Here is a 15,531-nt window from a genome sequence, read left to right on the forward strand (position 1 = left end):
CCCCTCTCCCCAGGTGTCAGTGTGTGGATTATATACATAGACCCCCCCCCCTCTCCCCAGGTGTCAGTGTGTGGATTATATACATAGACCCCCCCCTCTCCCCAGGTGTCAGTGTGTGGATTATATACATAGACCCCCCCCTCTCCCCAGGTGTCAGTGTGTGGATTATATACATAGACCCCCTCTCCCCAGGTGTCAGTGTGTGGATTATATACATAGACCCCCCTCTCCCCAGGTGTCAGTGTGTGGATTATATACATAGACACCCCTCAGTGTGTGGATTATATACATAGACCCCCCCCTCTCCCCAGGTGTCAGTGTGTGGATTATATACATAGACCCCCCCCCTCTCCCCAGGTGTCAGTGTGTGGATTATATACATAGACCCCCCCCCTCTCCCCAGGTGTCAGTGTGTGGATTATATACATAGACCCCCCCCCTCTCCCCAGGTGTCAGTGTGTGGATTATATACATAGACCCCCCCCCTCTCCCCAGGTGTCAGTGTGTGGATTATATACATAGACCCCCCCCCTCTCCCCAGGTGTCAGTGTGTGGATTATATACATAGACCCCCCCCTCTCCCCAGGTGTCAGTGTGTGGATCATATACATAGACCCCCCCCTCTCCCCAGGTGTCAGTGTGTGGATTATATACATAGACCCCCCCCCCTCTCCCCAGGTGTCAGTGTGTGGATTATATACATAGACCCCCCCCTCTCCCCAGGTGTCAGTGTGTGGATTATATACATAGACCCCCCCCTCTCCCCAGGTGTCAGTGTGTGGATTATATACATAGACCCCCTCTCCCCAGGTGTCAGTGTGTGGATTATATACATAGACCCCCCTCTCCCCAGGTGTCAGTGTGTGGATTATATACATAGACCCCCCCCTCTCCCCAGGTGTCAGTGTGTGGATTATATACATAGACCCCCCCCTCTCCCCAGGTGTCAGTGTGTGGATTATATACATAGACCCCCCCCTCTCCCCAGGTGTCAGTGTGTGGATTATATACATAGACCCCCCCCCTCTCCCCAGGTGTCAGTGTGTGGATTATATACATAGACCCCCCCCTCTCCCCAGGTGTCAGTGTGTGGATTATATACATAGACCCCCCCCTCTCCCCAGGTGTCAGTGTGTGGATTATATACATAGACCCCCCCCTCTCCCCAGGTGTCAGTGTGTGGATTATATACATAGACCCCCCCCTCTCCCCAGGTGTCAGTGTGTGGATTATATACATAGACCCCCCCCTCTCCCCAGGTGTCAGTGTGTGGATTATATACATAGACCCCCCCCTCTCCCCAGGTGTCAGTGTGTGGATTATATACATAGACCCCCCCCTCTCCCCAGGTGTCAGTGTGTGGATTATATACATAGACCCCCCCCTCTCCCCAGGTGTCAGTGTGTGGATTATATACATAGACCCCCCCCCCCTCTCCCCAGGTGTCAGTGTGTGGATTATATACATAGACCCCCCCCCTCTCCCCAGGTGTCAGTGTGTGGATTATATACATAGACCCCCCCCCTCTCCCCAGGTGTCAGTGTGTGGATTATATACATAGACCCCCCCCTCTCCCCAGGTGTCAGTGTGTGGATTATATACATAGACCCCCCCTCTCCCCAGGTGTCAGTGTGTGGATTATATACATAGACACCCCTCAGTGTGTGGATTATATACATAGACCCCCCCCCTCTCCCCAGGTGTCAGTGTGTGGATTATATACATAGACCCCCCCTCTCCCCAGGTGTCAGTGTGTGGATTATATACATAGACACCCCTCAGTGTGTGGATTATATACATAGACCCCCTCTCCCCAGGTGTCAGTGTGCGCCCCCCCACAGCGTGCAGGAGCACGGCCTCCCCGGCCCCAGCAGACAGGTCAGGCTGGTGCTCGCACATGACCCTCCTCTACACTCGGGTGCAGGGCTGGGGAGGAGGCTGCACTTTTCCGTCACTAGAATGCAGTTCTTTTGCCTGCAGTCCCATGTAAACACGGCCAGGCTCCCCAGCGCGCTCCAGGACACGGTGAATGTGCAGTGGGGCACGCACGTCCCGCACACTTAAGATACGCCCGCATACGTAGGCTTTATTCCAGCCACTAGTAAAGTGATGGCGCCTCGGCATCCCGACTACACACCACACTCAGCCCGGCACACGCCGTCTCTCACCCCGGGGAGTGCGCTCCCGCCCTGAGCCTCTGCGCCCGGACATCTTCCGCAAGCAGCTCTCTACTTCTTGCCTCTCAAGACTCCAATCCTGGACGCAGGACCGCCTCTGATTGGCCGGCTGACCTGTCACTCAACGGATAACACGTTACAGCTGAGGTTATAGAACGCCGGTGAGGAAGCACGTGATTAGAAAACGCTGTTTTCGCGGGAGATTGGCTAAGGAAGGCTGCGAGCCGATTGGGTCTTATCTTTGAGGCGGGGTCACCGCAGCCGCGTGCTGGTTGGCTACGTCGTAACGACGGCCATGTGATTGGCATTCGGTGGGTACAGCGCTGACAGTGAGCGGCAGGACAATGCTGGCCTTACGGAGCCGTCTCCGGCAGATTCGGGTGAGTCAGTCACGTGCTTCTGACTGTTCCGGAAAGTGCGCGTGCTGAGAAAACGTAGGTAAACACGTTTTCATCAGCTCCACCCCCTTAAATTTGCATATAGCCTTCGCAAGTGTTTCTGGGAGAGCTCATAGCTCGTGCATTAGTACATTGCACTGCAGCGTTCTCTATGATGCCAAGCACAGTGCAGGGAGCGTGTGCGCCGTTATCATAGCGGGTGTTTGTGTAATTAGGTCTCCGTAAGTTACAATTCCCTGCACCTCGGGGCCTATATATATTCTGTGGGATAGCGGTGTGTACGAGCGGAAGGGAAGCTCAATGCTGAGGTCACGTGCTGAGTGCGTCACACCTGTGATGTCATCTCTCCTCTACCTCGGGGAAGGTCTGAGACAAGAGCCCTCTGCCGCCCTCACAGGGCGTCACCCGACATCGGGTGAGTGAGTCCCCAGCAACCCCACGCTGGAGTGGACCGGTCCGTCACGTGGGAGTGGCTACGCAGGAGACGCCATGCGGTGTGTGGTGAGATGGGCGGGGCACTGATTCGAGCTCCGCCCCCCTCATCTGCATCTCCGCTCGGCGGATGCTGCCTCTTCCCCGGACCTTGGAAGCGGCTCACGGCTGGCACCCTGAGTCCAATGGCTGAGATGAGGCAGCGCCACGTGCGCGCCGCATAACCCAAGTCAGACTACTCTCCCGCCGCTCTTTTGTACTGACGTCACGTAAGGGGCGGGGCCATCAAGTTCCCAACCATTTATTTTGGAACACAGTTCGTGGCTAGTCTCAATGATCCCTTGGGAGTGTACAAATGATCTGTAAATAGCATCGGCCCCGATTCATCGAAGACCCACATTGTTCACGCCAGTCTTGAAGAGATGGGGACGTGTTTGGGTCTGATGGCGCCTAATTTATTAAAAATGGTGTGCTCCTCCATGCACCTCTCCACAAATCTTACTCCAGTCAGAGACTGGAGATTCATGGTGTAAGGTACATCACATATAACAGCCATGAGGTATCTCTTAACCCTCCATCAGGGGCAATATGTTTCATAACGAGTTTAGGGGCATTGCGCCTGTCCGGCACAGGCAAGAAAATTGGCTATATTTTCCTTTTTTTTAAATTTCAGTGATCAGTTCCCTTAATAGGAATGTAATAAATGAGAATACACATAATCACATGGAAAAAAAATGTTTACTAACCAGAAAAGTAATATGTTTCACAGTGCACACATTTTGCTACTTGCAAAAAAACCCGACAGTTTTCTTCAAAAACTATTAGTAAACATAAAATTTAGATGAGCAAAAAAAATTCTAAGGTTGCTGAAATAGTATTGTACTCAAAATCAGTCACTATCAGATGTTAGCGGTTCACCTGTAAAAGTACACCCTTGGTTTCGTTGTAAAACGTTATAATTTCCGGCTTATTTTGTGCTTCAGACCGAGGATCGATCGCATCATCATGAAGCGAGGATACAAGAATAATATTTTTGTTCTTGCGTAGGACACAGGACACAAACTTTCCCATCACTAAATCCAAACATACTGTGGTATTGTTCTCTCCCTTTCACATTGATAAACTGTGGCGGCAATTGTGTTTTCTTTTTTCGCACAGTACCCACATATATTTTTGGATTTCAAAAAATCTATCAAACCTACATCAGTAAACCAGTTATCTGCAGTTATATTTCTCCCCGAACCATACAAAGGCTCAGCCATTCGCTTTACCACCTCACTCGGTGTGTTGCTTACACAATATGGACCTGCTGCCTGTTTGCCCGCATAAACTTCCATATTGTAGGTATAAGTAATCCTGGAGTCAGCAAGGGAAAAATATTTTAGCCCATATTTGTTTGGTTTAGATGGGATATATTGCCGAAAGCCACATCTACCACGAAATCCCGGGAGCATTTCATCAATCGTGACATTTTGACCTAGACAATAGCTTTTTTTTGACAGGTTTGACCAAATTTTTCAAATATCTCACGAATTGCAGCAAGCCGGTCATATTTCTTTCGCTCAGTTCTGGTACTTCTGTCGTCAAAACGAAGACACCGCATTATAATTTTGAATCTCTTTCTATTCATTACCAAGGAAAATTTCTCAATGCCATCCCCATCTCTACCCCAGAGCTCCTCCAAACGCTGTCGGCTTGCCCTATAGGCGCCTGAAAGATATAGCAAACCAATAAACACCCTCAGTTCAATTACATCAATAGGGTTGACATCTCGCTTTCTAATGAAACTGTCCCTTATGGTGTCCATGTACTGATTTGTATATGTCACAATTGTGACCAGAATGTCATCAGTGAATAAACAGTTCCAGCATTCCATTTCATTTTTAGCATTCCTTGCAGTTCCTATGACACCAGGAAGGTGGCTCAAAATGTTATGCGAGCGTGTGCGAGAACGTTTAGGGGGTGGCTTTTTTATCCATTTTGTTGTTTTATCTTTGCCCAAATAATATGTTTCTATGTCTTGAGCATCCTCCTCACTCTCTCCAACCTGATCTGTATCAGACACATCTGGACATTCTTCCACATAATCTTCTGAAACAATGTCACTTTCTTCCCCTAAATCTTCTAGCTGTAAGGGGTCTGTCTCATCATCATCAAGCAGTATATTTTGCACTTGCTCAACATGAAGGGCATTTGACAAGTCAAATATTCTCCTCGCCATTTCACAAGAAAAGCTGAAGCAAGAGAGAATGTGTTAGGGCGCAATGTGCCTGAGAAGCACACTCTTATTTCTAACAAAACCTTCTACAACAAATCCACAAATTTAGCACTAGCTATTCATAAAACAAGCTAAAAAAACAATTGGGATGAATAAAAACAGCAAATACTAACAGTCAAAGGTGTGACGCATTCAGGGGCAATGAGCCTGAGAAGCCAAAACACTGATATCTGATCTCCTGAAGCTCTGCAGCACAAGAGGCTTCTCAGGTTTCACACAGCCTTTAAAATATAACCTTTAATAAATCTCTAAAAAGAGAGTCTATAGTAAATACCTCCAAATACCAATCCTCAATTAAATCCCATTTATAACCAAATTGACAAATACTACCTCTAGAAATATCAAAACAAGAGGCAGAAGATGCCTGGTAATAACAATAATTCTAAAATACGTAGGCACCCTGCTGTCTCCATAGTAGTCATGTAGCTCTAGTATCACAGTGACATGAATGCCATTCTGACATGGATTTTCTAAGTAAGTACACCAGCCTAGCCAGTTTGTATTGACAAATCCACTTTAAATGGGGCAAATTGAAATGGTGCATAATTTTTACTAGAAAACTTGGTTATGAGATAAGCTTGTGAGCCACTAGCCTTTAAGCTGTGGGCAAACGATGAGTTTCTAGTGAGTTTTTGACGCTGTGTTTTCGCTGCTTTCGTCTTTCATTTCCAGCTAAGTGGATGGGATTTATAGAGATCTCCTGCCCACTGAGCTTCTTTTGCTTCAGCGTAAACTGACCTGCTGTGCATGTTTCAAATCCGCAGCGTGTCAATTTCTCGTTCAGGTACACTGAGTTTTATGTGTAGGATTTTCCCATAAACTTGCATTAGATGCTGAAAATCCAGTGCATCTGGAGGTAGAAAACGCACTTGAGTTTTTAGTGCCTTTCCGCAGTGAAAACGCATCAAAAATGCATATAATCAGCACATGACTATATCAGTAAATTTTTGTCAAAGCCGAGTACCAGGAAGTATAAAAAACAAATCAGCTGTATTTAAAGCATCACACACCAAAAAAGACACAAAAAAACGCGGCATCAAAAATGCAATAAAAACGTAAAAAAAAAATGCATTGACAAAAAACACAAGTAACCTAATTTATTTTAGGCTGGTGTCTAGCGTATAAAAAAAAATAGTTTCGATGGTGATCCAGAAAAGTAGGACGAGTATCATGCAATTACAATGCGATTTTTCTCAACTATCATCCGCGAGAACCCGGCTGCTGTGACGTACGGTGACGTCAGTAAGGTTACCGCAGTTCACAGCTGCTGGGTCACACGCTGCACAGCAGGAGAGCTGGAATGATGAGTGGTAATGTCACTGCTCATCATTCTGGCTCTCGCGCAGCCCTCTGTGTGACCTGGCAGCGGTGAACTGCGGTAACCTTACTGAAGTCACCGCATGTCACAGCAGCCGGGTTCTCACTGAGCGCAGCGTGAGAACCAGCATTGACTGCTGCTCCAGTCTATGGAGCTTCTTTCTCTGAACAGGGCACCATACACTGGACGAAGAAGATGAGGATTGTCGTGGAACCTCCATTTTTTGGGTTCCAGCGGATTGGTGTGGATTATTATTATTTTTTTAATAAATGGGTAAAAGAGGGAAATTGTCAGGGAGTGATTTTTACAAACAAAGGACTTTTCTGTGTGTGTGTTTATTTCTTTTAGCTATTGGTTTAGTAATGGGGTTATCTGAGAGGCACCTCTCCATTACTGATAGCTGCTGACATCAACCCCACAAACCCATTACCCCAATTGCCAACACACCAGGGCTATTGGGAAGAGCCAAGGCAAAGTGCCCGCATCTAATGGATGCGACAATTCGGGGGCAGCTGCGGGCAGGTATTTTTAGGCTGGAAAGGGCCGCATAACCATGGATCTTCCCAGCATATTAATATCAGCCCACAGCTGTCTGCGTTACCATTTCTGGTTATCAAAAAATGGGGGGGGACCCAACGTCATTTTTTTAGGGTCACCCCAATGTTTGATATAATCAGCAAAGGCAACGCAGACAACTGGGAGCTGTTTAAAAGGCTGGGAAGGTCCATGGTTATCTGGTCTTTCCCAGTCTGGTAATATAAGCCCACAGCTGTCTGCCTTCCCTCAGTTGTTTATGAAAAATAGGGGGGACCCCACGTAATTTTTTTTTAAATTATTTATTTCTTTAATAGGTGAAATAAGGCAAAATACCCTTTAGTGCCACATGGAAGGCACTAAAGGGTGTTATTTAATGTCACAACCCCCCTAGATATACAGTGGTGGCCAAAAGTATTGGCACCCCTGCAATTCTGTCAGATAATACTCAGTTTCTTCCTGAAAATGATTGCAATCACAAATTCGTTGGTATTATTATCTTCATTTAATTTGTCTTCAATGAAAAAACACAAAAAGAATTGTCCTAAAGCCAAATTGGATATAATTCCGCACCAAACCTAAAAAAGGGAGTGGACAAAAGTATTGGCACTGTTTGAAAAATCATGTGATGCTTCTCTAATTCGTGTAATTAACAGCACATGTAACTGGAAATGATCTTCCAACAATCTTGAAGGAGTTCCCAGAGATGCTTAGCACTTGTTGGCCCTTTTGCCTTCACTCTGCGGTCCAGCTCACCCCAAACCATCTCGATTGGGTTCAGGTCTGGTGACTGTGGAGGCCAGGTCATCTGGCGTAGCACCCCATCACTCTCCTTATTGGTCAAATAGCCCTTACACAGCCTGGAGGTGTGTTTGGGGTCATTGTCCTGTTGAAAAATAAATGATGGTCCAACTAAACGCAAACCGGATGGAACAGCATGCCGCTGCAAGATGCTGTGGTAGCCATGCTGGTTCAGCATGCCTTCAGTTTTGAATAAATCCCCAACAGTGTCACCAGCAAAGCCCCCCCACACCATCACACCTCCTCCTCCATGCTTCACGGTGGGAACCAGGCATGTAGAGTCCATCCGTTCACCTTTTCTGCGTCGCACAAAGACACGGTGGTTGGAACCAAAGATCTCAAATTTGGACTCATCAGACCAAAGCACAGATTTCCACTGGTCTAATGTCCATTCCTTGTATCCTTTAGCCCAAACAAGTCTCTTCTGCTTGTTGCCTGTCCTTAGCAGTGGTTTCCTAGCAGCTATTTTACCATGAAGGCCTGCTGCACAAAGTCTCCTCTTAACAGTTGTTGTAGAGATGTGTCTGCTGCTAGAACTCTGTGTGGCATTGACCTGGTCTCTAATCTGAGCTGCTGTTAACCTGCGATTTCTGAGGCTGATGACTCGGATAAACTGATCCTCAGAAGCAGAGGTGACTCTTGGTCTTCTTTTCCTGGGGCGGTCCTCATGTGAGCCAGTTTCTTTGTAGCGCTTGATGGTTTTTGCAACTGCACTTGGGGACACTTTCAAAGTTTTCCCAATTTTTCGGACTGACTGAACTTCATTTCTTAAAGTAATGATGGCCACGCTGCTTTTTTCTTGCCATAATACAAGTTCTAACAGTCTATTCAGTAGGACTATCAGCTGTGTATCCACCAGACTGATGGTCCCAACCCCATTTATAAAGTAAGAAATCCCACTTTTTAAACCTGACAGGGCACACCTGTGAAGTGAAAACCATTTCCGGTGACTACCTCTTGAAGCTCATCAAGAGAATGCCAAGAGTGTGCAAAGCAGTCATCAAAGCAAAAGGTGGCTACTTTGAAGAACCTAGAATATAAGACATATTTTCAGTTGTTTCACACTTTTTTGTTAAGTATATAATTCCACATGTGTTAATTCATAGTTTTGATGCCTTCAGTGTGAATGTCAATTTTCATAGTCATGAAAATACTGAAAAATCTTTAAATGAGAAGGTGTGTCCAAACTTTTGGTCTGTACTGTGTATGTATATATATATTCTATCTATTCTATTCTGACGGTTCGGGCTGTGATTTTACTGTACTTGGCTGATGAAATGTCGGGTTTCCTTTGTGATGTGTGCTTAAAAATCAGATGACACACGCATGGTCCGTGTGCCGTGCGATATATATATTTTTTTTCTCACACCCATTGACTTGCATTGGTGAATGCCGTCTGATTCTCGCAGACAATCCCAGCATGCTGCTATTTTTTTGCTCAGGACAGAGACAGACTTCCGTATTTCTCGTGCGAGGATTGTCTCATAAACCTCGTACTGGCCGGCACCTCTCCTGATCTGAGATTGACAGCTGCATAGAAATCCATCATGCTGTCATGTTCAGGTGAGCAGAGGTGCCGGCCAGTCCTTTCAGTGCGATGCGATCCTTACATGAGTTACACGGTAGTCTGTCTCTGCCCTATGTCCGATCTGGGTTGAGAAAAAACTGGCAGATGAGCACTGACTCATTTAATAACATTGGTCAGAGTAAAATGCAGTATTTTCTCGCATTGCATGCATCTGATTTATACACCAGTGTGAGCGAGCCCTAATAGGTGCAGAAATTCTGCAACGTCAAAAACTCACCAAAAGCTCCTCGTGAGAATGTAGCCTGAAGGTCTTCCATGGCTGAAACTAACATCTTGCATTATTTTCCACGTACACAGGCGCTAAGTTCAGTGCCCTCGGCGGTGCCTCAGATTGACAACTCTTCAGATTTCCTGTCTCGAGTTCCTCATCGAAAACACCCTGGAATTCTGCGCATGAACTTGGCGCGCGTGCCTATAGAGGCTCAGGATGCAGTTCAGGTCTTACTGCAAAGTACGTGGTGATTGTATCTTTTATTATTACTTTATGCCCAAAATATACAAATCAGTATGACTAGACACCTATAATTACCTCCTTATTTCAGTCCACCATGTAAGGGAAGCATAACACCTGTATTATCTGCGCTCATTATGCTGTGTCTACAAGACGCCATTGGGCTTTAGTAATGCCAACCATAATAGACTTTATGCACCAAACCAGGCCTTCACAGCTTTTTTTTTCCCCTCACAGTATAATGTAGTATTCCTATCCGTTAGGCCACGTTCACACGTTCAGTATTTGGTCAGTTTTTTACCTCAGTATGTGTAAGCCAAAACCAGGAGAGGAACAATCAGAGGAAAAGTATAATAGAAACACGTCCCCACTTCTGTATTTATCACCCACTCCTGGTTTTGGCTTACAGATACTGAGGTAAAAAACTGACCAAATACTGAACGTGTGCACATGGCCTTAAAATGATACCCTATCCAAAATGTAAAGTGCTGCGGAATATGTTGGCGCTATAAGAATAAAAAATATTATTATATCACTAGAATGTCTGATTTTCTTTCAGACAGTTTTGATATATTAATTCTAATCCCAAATATAACCAAGCAGCATAATTCCCCATAACTAATCCCAATGAGGGCTCGGGCAGACGAAACATCGTATCGCACCTGCACCAATGTTATTCTGTCGGGCCGTGTACATGTCTGATTTTAATGCCTCGGAAAGAGTCTGTCATAGGAAAAAAATTGCTGCATGTCCGAATTTGATCCGATTTTCAGATCGTACTTGACCATGCATCTATGGGTGCATGGAAATCATTGGATTGCACTCGGATGACATCTGAGTGCAGTCTGATTTCTGCACACTGACAGAATGGAGGAGATGGAGACATTTTGTTCTCCATGTTGTCTTGACGGTGTGCTCTGATTTCCTCATCCAAAAGAATCAGATCACACTAAGCGGACACTGATCAGAGTTTGATCGGAGTGTCATTTGCATAATCGGCCCGATTTTCTCCGATGAGAGAATCTACAGCCGTCTGCACCTGCCCTAAGCAAGATATTAGTTACATCAATTAGGTTGGGGTAGGGTCCCAAATTGCATTGGCACAGAGAAAATATGCCGGTACTTGAGAACACAACCGTTCCATCATGGCTATAATGCACTGCAATACGTCTGCACAGCAGTATATTGTCCTGTATTGTCCATTCTCTCATCCCTTATTAAAGGGAACCTGTCATTAGTTTCATGCTGCCAGAATCCACATGGGCAGCATGAATTCGAGTCTGGCTCTGGCTGCGCAATTGCAGACTTAGCCAATTACTCGAAAAAAACAGTGCTGTTTGAGGGAAAACAGTATGAGGAGCCAGCCTGGGATCATAGATGTGACTAGTCCGGCGTGGCCCCCAGCCAGCTTCTCCCCATCCCTTTCCAAGTGTTCCTATATACGCCTATTGGAAAGATCTGTCAATCCCCTGGAAATTGGGGGTGGAAATTCTGCACTGGGGTGCGCCAAATTAGTCACCGCTATTCCTATGTTTCCTGGATGGCATAATCAGTTGTCATTGCATAGCCAGGCTCTGGTTCATGCTGCCCATGGCTACGGCGGCATGAATCTAGTCCGTGACAGGTTCACTTTAAGCCCTGCCTTCATTAGGGCCCCAGCTGCCATGAAAACCCATTGGCACTCTATGGTCATGCTGGGAAAGGTGGACATGGGATTGCGGTGAAGGATAGCACCCAGTTATCTGTCTAATCGCTTACATGCTGGGGTGGCTTCTGATCAAGATATCTTAACTTTGACCTCGGCAGATTAAATCCTATCTCCAATCCCAGCAGTTTCAGGCAGGTGTTTGCTGCATGTTGCAGCCGACTACCTATTAAGTGAGCTCTGGTCTATACACTCACACCTGACATGATATGTAACCAAGCAAACAAAGTTTCACTCTGTAACGTTATAGCATTTAAATATGAAATATATAACATTTTAATTGCATTACTGCTCTAGAAAATAGGAAAAAAATGAGATACTAAGCACAGAATTTGGTCAATTCATGCGTGCCAAGCAGCCAACAACAAGGTGAGCACCAGTTCCTGGGAACCGATCTAATGTGAATCCTCTCCTAGGCTGAAGCCTGCATTTATGGGTATAATAAACAAATAAAGTTGCACTTTGTAGTGATATGGCATGTAAACATGAAATATATGAAATTTGAATTGCATTTCTGCTCTAGATAATAAGTAATGCTGTTCAAATATTATATTTACATGCTATAGCACTACAGAGTGTTGCTTTATTTGTTAGTTATATATAGAAATGGCTACTCTTAGTTTGCACCTGTACACACCAGTTTTCTGTTTGGAAGTAACAGTCAGTCTTTTGTTATTTGACATGATATGTACACCACATGTTAGGGAAGGGTTGATAATGATCTCCTGTGACTGAAAAAAAAGCTTTCTGAAATGCTGTTTTACAACCAGAGGAGGCCAATTGACAGGCCTGCTCACATGCTTCTCCATCAGCAGCCATTGTGAGAACAGGGGAGACGAACAAGTCTAGGAGGAGAACCTAGTAATTCTTCTATATTAGTAAGTGCCACAAAATCATGTCCCCCATGTCTCTGATCTTGGATTCATACATGTGATTAGATTTTCAGTTTCTGCATTAGATATTGCTATCTGTCAGGTCTGATTTCAACGGGTCAAATATGTCTACCAATATAGTGTGATTATTGTTATTCATTAATAATAATGACTATGAATTTCAATTTATTTGTCGTTTTAGGAACCGTTGTCAGACAATTAGAAGAACATGTCACCTCACTGAATAACTACCTATGGAGCCGAAAACGTCCTCCTGAGGATAAAGATTTAAGAGAAAAAGCTATGGAAATAGAAAAAAAGTTTAAGGAAAAAATACAACTTATTTCTGGTAATTATATAATTACATTTATTCTTTTGCATTGTTTGACATAGACGGACATTTACGAGGAGGTGATGCTTCATTTCTTTATGCAAGAATAAGGGTCACAAAAGTAAAAGCGACCCCTTTAAAGGTGTTGTCCAGTCCAAATCGATAAGTCTGCAGTCACTCAGATATGGCCACACATACAGTACAGACCAAAAGTTTGGACACACCTTCTCATTTAAAGATTTTTCTGTATTTTCATGACTATGAAAATTGTGCATTCACACTGAAGGCATCAAAACTATGAATTAACACATGTGGAATTATGTACTTAACAAAAAAGTGTGAAACAACTGAAAATATGTCTTATATTCTAGGTTCTTCAAAGTAGCCACCTTTTGCTTTGATGACTGCTTTGCACATTCTTGGCATTCTCTTGATGAGCTTCAAGAGGTAGTAACCGGAAATGGTCTTCCACCAATCTTGAAGGAGTTCCCAGAGATGCTTAGCACTTGTTGGCCCTTTTGCCTTTACTCTGCGGTCCAGCTCACCCCAAACCATCTCGATTGGGTTCAGGTCTGGTGACTGTGGAGGCCAGGTCATCTGGCGTAGCACCCCATCACTCTCCTTCTTGGTCAAATAGCCCTTACACAGCCTGGAGGTGTGTTTGGGGTCATTGTCCTGTTGAAAAATAAATGATGGTCCAATTAAACGCAAACCGGATGGAATAGCATGCCGCTGCAAGATGCTGTGGTAGCCATGCTGGTTCAGTATGCCTTCAATTTTGAATAAATCCCCAACAGTGTCACCAGCAAAGCACCCCCACACCATCACACCTCCTCCTCCATGCTTCACGGTGGGAACCAGGCATGTAGAGTCTATACGTTCACTTTTTCTTCGTCACACAAAGACACGGTGGTTGGAACCAAAGATCTCAAATTTGGACTCACCAGACCAAAGCACAGATTTCCACTGGTCTAATGTCCATTCCTTGTGTTCTTTAGCCCAAACAAGTCTCTTCTGCTTGTTGCCTGTCCTTAGCAGTGGTTTCCTAGCAGCTATTTTACCATGAAGGCCTGCTGCACAAAGTCTCCTCTTAACAGTTGTTGTAGAGATGTGTCTGCTGCTAGAACTCTGTGTGGCATTGACCTGGTCTCTAATCTGAGCTGCTGTTAACCTGCGATTTTTGAGGCTGGTGACTCGATAAACTTATCCTCAGAAGCAGAGGTGACTCTTGGTCTTCCTTTCGTGGGGCGGTCCTCATGTGAGCCAGTTTCTTTGTAGCGCTTGATGGTTTTTGCAACTGCACTTGGGGACACTTTCAAAGTTTTCCCAATTTTTCGGACTGACTGACCTTCATTTCTTAAAGTAATGATGGCCACTCGTTTTTCTTTACTTAGCTGCTTTTTTCTTGCCATAATACAAATTCTAACAGTCTGTTCAGTAGGACTATCAGCTGTGTATCCAGCAGACTGCTGCACAACACAACTGATGGTCCCAACCCCATTTATAAGGCAAGAAATCCCACTTATTAAACCTGACAGGGCACACCTGTGAAGTGAAAACCATTTCCGGTGACTACCTCTTAAAGCTCATCAAGAGAATGCCAAGAGTGTGCAAAGCAGTCATCAAAGCAAAAAGTGGCTACTTTGAAGAACCTAGAATATAAGACATATTTTCAGTTGTTTCACACTTTTTTGTTAAGTATATAATTCCACATGTGTTAATTCATAGTTTTGATGCCTTCAGTGTGAATGTACAATTTTCATAGTCATGAAAATACAGAAAAATCTTTAAATGAGAAGGTGTGTCCAAACTTTTGGTCTGTACTGTATATATGTTGGGCACACATATATTGGCCAATCTATGCGCCAAGTACCTTCCTTTTACTGTAATTTTTCATATTTATATTACAGATTTTTTTTTTTTAATATTTCATGTGTACATTATCTAGCGCTTTCTTATTTTTCTATAGCAGCAATGCAGTTTCAATGTTTCAGAGCAATCACTCTTAGCAATTTAGGATGCAACTTTGGCATTCATGCTTCTGTCATACGGAACTGTTCTGACTTACTGAGTGCTTCAGTCATCATTGGCCACTGATTGGCTGCAGCAGTCATGCAACAGAATGTCACTTGATTGCTGGGAATGGCAGTACTGACATGGCAGGAGCAGCAGCTGTCTGGGAGGTAAGTATATGCTTTTTATGTTACATGGGATATTTACCAGTATTGGACAACCCCATTAGGACGCATTTAGATGAGCCATTAATTGGTGAACACGCATTCGTAGATAGACTCGTTCCCAATTATCAACCTGTCTAAACAAGGCAAAATGATCATTTGTTGGGTGCATTCGTAAAAATCAACGTTCTTGGCAGCGTATCACCCCGTGGAAACAGTGGATGTGCTGCCGATAACATGACACTGTGGGGATAGAGTGGTCATTCTGTCATCATCACTGCTTCATCAGCCTGTGTAAATAAGCCATTAACTGACTGTCGATTGACTGGTGTATGGCCAATTAGTGGTTAAGTTATACTCTTGATTGGGCTTAATGAGCCGTTACCTATTATTTTGTGGCTCCTTTTATGCACAGTCACTTTAATTTTCTCATGTCCTGTGTTTTTTATGATCTCTTTGCTTCTTTCAG

At 44.6% G+C, this 15,531-nt stretch overlaps 2 protein-coding genes across 2 annotated transcripts in view; one reads left to right on the forward strand and one right to left on the reverse strand.

The window, feature by feature from the left end:
* Nucleotides 1–2,358, reverse strand: part of PARP2 (poly(ADP-ribose) polymerase 2) — a 104,344-nt gene extending 101,986 nt beyond the window's left edge. The window contains exon 1 of the mRNA XM_073671202.1: nt 2,169–2,358. Coding sequence (XP_073527303.1) covers nt 2,169–2,211 — 43 coding nt within the window. The 5' untranslated portion in view covers nt 2,212–2,358. The remainder of the gene's footprint in view (nt 1–2,168) is intronic.
* Nucleotides 2,359–2,400: 42 nt separating this feature from the next.
* METTL17 (methyltransferase like 17) overlaps nt 2,401–15,531 on the forward strand; it is a 40,334-nt gene continuing 27,203 nt past the window's right edge. Inside the window, exons 1-3 of the mRNA XM_073671203.1 lie at nt 2,401–2,557; nt 9,824–9,977; nt 12,757–12,903. Coding sequence (XP_073527304.1) covers nt 2,522–2,557; nt 9,824–9,977; nt 12,757–12,903 — 337 coding nt within the window. The 5' untranslated portion in view covers nt 2,401–2,521. The remainder of the gene's footprint in view (nt 2,558–9,823; nt 9,978–12,756; nt 12,904–15,531) is intronic.

This window comes from Phyllobates terribilis, unplaced genomic scaffold, assembly GCF_046119375.1.
Source record: "Phyllobates terribilis strain yellow unplaced genomic scaffold, ASM4611937v1 Scaffold_1__5_contigs__length_1240528914, whole genome shotgun sequence".
Lineage (NCBI taxonomy): Eukaryota > Metazoa > Chordata > Amphibia > Anura > Dendrobatidae > Phyllobates > Phyllobates terribilis.